Here is a 7518-nt window from a genome sequence, read left to right on the forward strand (position 1 = left end):
GATTCCCTTGTTCCCCTGGGACAGTTTCAGTCAAAGATATCAACTCTGGTTAACCTTAACTGCACCTGTTTTAAATGATGTACTTGTGAGGATGGACTGATCTGTGTGATTCTCTTTTTGAATTGTCTTTTTTGTTTGTTTATTTAGTTGTTTATTTATTCATGTATTCATTCATTTCCTCTTTCGTGTTATTTGTGATTTTCTCTACTTGTAATCTCGGCACCACTGGAAAAGAGGGTCTCAACCCTCAGTGTGTCTCCTGAGAACTAAATAAAGGTTGATGAAATGCTTGAAATGAGTTTCTTAGTCAAATATAAATAGTGAAGTTGATCCTATGTATGAATTTATTTCCAAAGCCTTTGCCTTTCCATCAAGGCAAAGAATCTAAAATATAAGATAGTTTTGTTTTCTTTAACACTTTTTTGGTTGCTGCATAATTCCATTTGTGTTATTTCATAGTTTTGAGTCTTTCCTGTTATTCTAAAACGTGGAAAATAGTAAAAATAAAGAAAAATGTGGTGTGTCCAAACTTTTGACTGGTAGAGTATATCAAGACATAATCAGAATACTAGATGCTGTTAGTTCCAGGTGTAAATGAATCCCAGATTAATCAGAGCAAGACATATAGATATGGAAGTTTTTTGGCCTCTTTACTGAAATGGCAATGTATTTTGCAATTGGCAATTCAATATGCAAAGTGGCAATGCAATCCTCAATTCAGTTTGAATTATTTTGATTAAAAATTAAAATGAAAGCTCAATCAATTGCATTTCATAGACTGACTTGACTGTATAAACAGGTCAAATCAGATTCCACATGGTTTCTCCTGGTCAGCCTGTTTTCAGTTATGTTTTTTTTTTTTCAGACAGAGGGTCAGACCCGCACAGCGACGAGTTAAAAACCAGATATTTAGTGTAAATATAGCCACAGCAGAATGCTTCCATGTCCAAGGTCACATTGAAGAATCCAGTTTCCACATTTCATAATTCATCATCCGAACCTTGAGATTGAACCTGTTTCTCTCTGAAGATGAGGTGTGTGTGTGTGTGTGTGTGTGTGTGTGTGTGTGTGTGTGTGTGTGTGTGTGTGTGTGTGTGTGTGTGTGTGTGTGAGTAAATGGACTGGACTGCAGTGCTTTGTTATGTCCACTGTATCGATGGCAGACAGGCAGACAACCAGACTGTACATCACTCATAGTTTAGACAGGGGACAGCCGCAATGGACTGAGCCCTGTTTGTGTGTGTGTGTGTGTGTGTGTGTGTGTGTGTGTGTGCGTGTGTGTGTGTGTGTGTGTGTGTGTCTGTGTGTGTGTAGACAGCTGTGAAGGACTGAGCTATGAGGCCAAAGAGGCCAGACCTGCCAGAGCCCCAGACAGACAGGGTTGGGCCAGGCTGTGATGCCGGACTCCCATAGAGTCTCATATAACAGGAGCCCCATTCACACAGAGGAAGCAGCTCACTGGCAGCTTTGACTTTATTTATTTTAGTTTAGTTTTATTTTTTGCACAATTTAAAAAAAACTACACAAATGACAAAGATATAATATACAGTGCAGGGAGAGGCAGAAAACCAGAAAAACTTGAAGCCTCCACCTAAAAAATGTAAAAATTTCACAATGTTATAGAGAACACAAAAATAACATACAGAAAATAATATGACTACATAAAAGTGATGGCAAACTAACAAAAACAAAATATATATAAGCAACAACAACAATAATAACAAAAATAATATCAAAATAAAAGCAAAAAATGTGAGTGTGTGATATGTATGAGTGAGTATGTTTGTGTGTGTGTGTGCACGTGTGTGCGTGTGCATGTGTGTGTGTGTGTGTATGCGTGTGTGTGCATGCATGTGTGTGTGTATGTGTGAGTATGAGGGGGATATTGGTTTATACACCTGCATTGAAATAAAACATGGATGCATGGACAACAATAGATGGGGAAAAGCAGTTACAAAATAGCAGTTAAATGGTCTTTTAAGCATCTTTTGTAACATTTTACAGAGGAACATATTATATTTTATATTTTTACATTTTACAGAGGAACATATTATATTTTATATTTTTACATTTTATAGAGGACTTCTGTGTGAGAGAGTCAGACACCAGAAAGCCTTCTGACCGCGATGCTGTGTGAATTTAAAAAGTATTTTAAAAAGCCGACTTTCTTACGCATCACGCAGTTTACGTTGTTATGACGCGTTGCTATATTGTGAAATTTAACCAATCAGAAACTACAGTTCGATCACGTATATTTACTGACTTGCTTACGAGTAGATCCCGGTGCTCTTTTACGTGAAATCTTCTCCTGGTCATGTCAAATAAAAAAAAAATAAGAACATTTAAAAGATTTATCTGCATTACTAGTAGTAGTGCCTCAGCACGCTCTCAAACAAAGAAGATATTAAAAAATGCAAACAAACTTCTTCTACAGTCGGCACCATCTTTAACAGCTGATCAGTGTAAACAAACACTAGTGCTACAGTCAGTGTGAACGGGTTGAAACCTGGTTTGTCATTTACCAATTCACAGGATCTGATGTTGGTTTCCCTTGTGCTGTTAACCTATAGGTGGATTTATGTAGAAACATGCTTGGATTTTAAATTTAAATTAAATTAATGGTATTTACGGATTGAAGCATTACATTTAACCCTTAAAATGGTACAGAATTGATAGCTTTTTTTAAAAAGATTATTTTGTGGGCATTTTGCCTTTATTTTAGACAGTAGAGATAGATGGGAAAGTTTGGGAGAGAGAGGGGAGAATGACATGTGACGAAGGTCCCAGGCTGGACTCTGGTTCTGTGAGGCTCTGGCTGAACTCTGGTTCTGTGAGGCTCTGGTTCTGTAAGGCTCTGGCTGAACTCTGGTTCTGTGAGGCTCTGGTTCTGTGAGGCTCTGGCTGAACTCTGGTTCTGTGAGGTTCTGGTTGAACTCTGGTTCTGTGAGGCTCTGGTTCTGTGAGGCACTGGTTGAACTCTGGTTCTGTGAGGCTCTGGTTCTGTGAGGCTCTGGTTCTGTAAGGCTCTGGTTCTGTGAGGCTCTGGCTGAACTCTGGTTCTGTAAGGCTCTGGTTCTGTGAGGCTCTGGTTCTGTGAGGCTCTGGCTGAACTCTGGTTCTGTGAGGCTCTGGTTCTGTAAGGCTCTGGTTCTGTGAGGCTCTGGTTCTGTGAGGCTCTGGCTGAACTCTGGTTCTGTAAGGCTCTGGCTGAACTCTGGTTCTGTGAGGCTCTGGTTCTGTGAGGCTCTGGCTGAACTCTGGTTCTGTAAGGCTCTGGTTCTGTAAGGCTCTGGTTCTGTAAGGCTCTGGCTGAACTCTGGTTCTGTAAGGCTCTGGTTCTGTAAGGCTCTGGTTCTCTGAGACTCTGGCTGAACTCTGGTTCTGTAAGGCTCTGGCTGAGCTCTGGTTCTGTAAGGTTCTGGTTCTGTGAGGCTCTGGTTCTGTGAGGCTCTGGCTGAACTCTGGTTCTGTAAGGCTCTGGCTGAACTCTGGTTCTATAAGGCTCTGGTTCTGTGAGGCTCTGGTTCTGTGAGGCTCTGGCTGAACTCTGGTTCTGTGAGGCTCTGGTTCTGTGAGGCTCTAGCTGAGCTCTGGTTCTGTGAGGCTCTGGCTGAGCTCTGGTTCTGTAAGGCTCTGGTTCTGTGAGGCTCTGGTTCTGTAAGGCTCTGGTTCTGTAAGGCTCTGGCTGAACTCTGGTTCTGTAAGGCTCTGGTTCTGTGAGGCTCTGGTTCTGTAAGGCTCTGGTTCTGTGAGGCTCTGGTTCTGTGAGGCTCTGGCTGAACTCTGGTTCTGTAAGGCTCTGGTTCTGTAAGGCTCTGGTTCTGTGAGGCTCTGGCTGAACTCTGGTTCTGTAAGGCTCTGGTTCTGTGAGGCTCTGGCTGAACTCTGGTTCTGTGAGGCTCTGGTTCTGTGAGGCTCTGGTTCTGTAAGGCTCTGGCTGAGCTCTGGTTCTGTAAGGCTCTGCTTCTGTGACGCTCTGGCTGAACTCTGGTTCTGTAAGGCTCTGGTTCTGTGAGGCTCTGGTTCTGTGAGGCTCTGGCTGAACTCTGGTTCTGTAAGGCTCTGCTTCTGTGAGGCTCTGGCTGAACTCTGGTTCTGTAAGGCTCTGGTTCTGTGAGGCTCTGGTTCTGTGAGGCTCTGGCTGAACTCTGGTTCTGTAAGGCTCTGGCCTCTGCTCATGTCCAAAGGCTGAAAGGTCAATTTCTTTCTATTTCAGAGGAGAGAAAGATAAATGGGAGAATTAGGTGAGAGGAGATGGTCTCTGTGCTGCAGCACATACCCCCCCCCCCTCCCCCCCTCTGCTCCTCCCTCCATCTCCCCTCTCCCCCCCTCCATCCCTCTTTCTATCTCTCTCTGCCTCTATCATGCATCTATCCCTCCATTCCTGCTTTCCCATCCTTCATCCCTTCTCCTTCCATCCTCCCCCTCGCTCTCTTTATCACTCCCACCTCCCTCTATCCCTCATCCCTCCCTCCCTCCTTTTATTACTCATCCTTTCCTCATTCTTTCTCTCTCCATCCCTCCTCCTCTCCTTATCTCTCAACCCTCCCTCCCTCCCTCTCTCCTTCACCTCCCCCATCATTCTCTCCCTCCATCATTCATCTTTTCCTCTCTCTCTCTCTCTCTCTCTCTCTCTCTCTCTCTCTCTCTCTCTGTCTCTCTCTCGCATTCTACCTGGCTGAGAGGGAGAGAGAGGGAGAGAGAGCAGTTGTTGCTAAGCAACCCAGCTGACCAATGAGGTGTGGAGAGGGAGGGTGGGGGGGGTGGGGGAATAAAGGGGAGGAGGAGGGGGGAGGAGGGGAGAGGAGGGAAGGGGAGAAGGAAGGAAGAAAAGGGGGAGGGGGAGGTTGTACGAGGGAGGAGGGGAAGGAATTATGGGGAGGAGGAGAAGGCGAAGGGAGGGAAGAGGAGGAGGAGGAAGGTGGGAGGAAGAGGGGAGGTGGGAGGAAGAGGGGAGGTGGGAGGAGGGAGGGGGAAGGGGGGGGGAGGTGCCCACTGCTCCTGATTGCAGTAGTCGCTCCGGCCAATCAATTTCACCACATGCGTGACCAGAGCTGTCCAGTATCAATCACGTACACACACACACACACACACACACACACACACACACACACACACACACACACACACACGTTACTCACACATGCACACACATGCACACACACACACACACACACACACATTACTCACACACACACACACACACACACACACACACACACACACACACACACAACTACACACACAGGGGAAAACTCATTCATTAGAGAGGAATTTGGGAAAGCAAGAAAGAGAGAGAAAGAGCATGAGTATGTGACAGGCAGAGAGAGAGAGGGAGAGAGAGAGAGAGAGACAGAGAGACAGAGAGAGAGAGAGACAGAGAGAAAGGGACAGAGAGAGAGAGAGAGAAAGGGAAAGAGAGACAGAGACAGAGAGAGAGAGAGAGAGACAGAGAGAGAGAGAGAGAGAGGGAGAGAGAGACAGAGAGAAAGGGACAGAGAGAGAGACAGAGAGAAAGGGAAAGAGAGAGACAAAGAGAGAGAGAGAGAGAGAGAGAGACAGAGAGAGAGAGAGAGAGAGAGAGAGAGAGAGACATAGGGAGGAGAAATAATGGAGGAGAGCAGAAGTGATTTAGCAGCAGATCCATCTGTCTGTCTCTAACAGAAACTGTTTTACATTTAACTGTTTTCAAGCTGGACATCAAAAACTGATCACACTCAATATTTAAAGTATAACCATAATTGTGCATTAATAAAAATTAATAAAAAACAATACAGTAGTAGTATTAGAGGTAGTAGTAGTAGTAGCAGTAGCAGTAGTAGTGGAAGTAGTAGCAGTAGCAGTAGCAGTAGTAGTAGTAGTGGTAGTAGCAGAAGTAGTACTAGTAGTGGTAGCAGTGGTAGTAGCAGTAGCCTAGTAGTAGCCGTAGTCATAGTAGTAGTAATAGTAGTAGCAGTAGTAGTTGTAGTAGTAGTAGTAGTAGTAGTAGTAGCAGTAGTAGTAGCAGTAGTAGTAGCAGTAGTAGTAGTAGTAGCAGTAGCAGTAGTAGTAGTAGTGGAAGTAGTAGCAGTAGCAGTAGTAGTAGTAGTAGTGGTAGTAGCAGAAGTAGTACTAGTAGTGGTAGCAGTAGTAGTAGCAGTAGCCTAGTAGTAGCTGTAGTCATAGTAGTAGTCGTAGTAGTAGCAGTAGTAGTAGTAGCAGTAGTAGTAGCAGTAGGAGTAGTAGTAGTAGTAGCAGTAGTAGTAGCAGTAGCAGTAGCAGTAGGAGTAGTAGTAGGAATAGGAGCAGTAGTAGCAGTTATAGTAGCAGTAGTGGTAGAAGCTGGTGGAAGCAGTATTTTTGTATTTCAAACTACTCAGATTGCAGTACTTTGTAGAATAGATCAGATTTCTATTAAATGAAATAGGAACGTTCAGATTCAGATTGTGTCTCTTTACTGTCAGTAGAACACACTGATGATCCTGATGAGACCAGAAACCTGATGAGGAAACAAGAAGGAAAAAAACAGCCATCCAGTCAGAACTTTTAAAGTAAAACTTTTGACAGATGTGTTTTTGTGTTGTACCCACTTTTGTTTTTGAACCTCCAGGTACCTGTATGGTGTTGTTATGGTTTTATGTTTTGGTTATTTTGTTGTTTGAGTTTCTGTTTTTGTTGTTTGTTTAGTCTTTTAATTTTGTTTGTTTTGACATGTCATTGTTTGTGGTTGGTTTTAGTTTTTGGTTGGATTGAGTTTTTAGGGTTACCTTGAGCTTTTTTTGTTTTGGCTGGGGTTTCTCATGTTTAATTTGACATATTAAGTATTGTCATATTAATTGTCACTCACCTTGTCTCATTTGTCACTCACCTTGTCTGAAGCCTCACCTTGCTGCTGTCGTTTGATGGGATTTGATCCCAGGCCTCCAGGCCCACATGTGACTCCAGAGTGGAGGGTCTTACCTCTACACTATCTGTGAGCACAGAGGACGGCTGTTCCAGAAACACTAAGCGCCAAAGGGAAAGTCAAGAACTTACTAGTCCAGACCCGGGGATGCGTGTGCCACAACTCCGCGCAGACTTGCCAAAAATGCGCATAAACAGCATAAATTTTGGAAAATGGAAAAATCAGCTTGGTCAGTCCCTGCCTATGCCAATGCTCAATGCCCATGTGCAGTTTCAGATTGATTGGCCAACCCATTGAGGAGCAAAATGGATGCAGACAGACAGACAGACGGACAGAGTTTTCCTCATTTTATAGTAGGATTAAGGTGCAAGCTGTAGGAAATTCAAATGCAAATACTTAAATTTTTCAAAAACACATTTATACAGCATCATAGCTCAGTCTGATAGAGCGTCTTCCTTGTACCATGAAGGTTCTGGGTTCAATTCCAGCCTGAGACAGTGGAAGTATGTCATTCTCCTCTCCATGAATTTAGCCTTAAAAAAAAAAATGCTCTCTCTGTCTGGCTTTATGCAGCTCCACCCACCCAGATCAGCTCTGTACAATAAACGGTAACACTTTATAATAACCATCATTAA

At 43.7% G+C, this 7518-nt stretch overlaps 1 protein-coding gene across 1 annotated transcript in view; it reads right to left on the minus strand.

The window, feature by feature from the left end:
* LOC139639286 (heat shock protein DDB_G0288861-like) overlaps positions 1 to 6983 on the minus strand; it is a gene marked incomplete at both ends in the record, with an annotated part of 22028 nt that extends 15045 nt beyond the window's left edge. Inside the window, 2 exons of the mRNA XM_071513371.1 lie at positions 2770 to 4207; positions 6865 to 6983. Of these exons, the coding sequence (XP_071369472.1) occupies positions 2770 to 4207; positions 6865 to 6983 (1557 nt within the window). The remainder of the gene's footprint in view (positions 1 to 2769; positions 4208 to 6864) is intronic.
* Positions 6984 to 7518: the final 535 nt, after the last annotated feature.

Source organism: Centroberyx affinis, unplaced genomic scaffold (genome assembly GCF_046629955.1).
Source record: "Centroberyx affinis isolate AG114_WGS23_722 - 3 ecotype Tasmania unplaced genomic scaffold, CSIRO-AGI_Caff_v1 ptg007043l_1, whole genome shotgun sequence".
Classification (NCBI taxonomy): Eukaryota; Metazoa; Chordata; class Actinopteri; order Beryciformes; family Berycidae; genus Centroberyx; species Centroberyx affinis.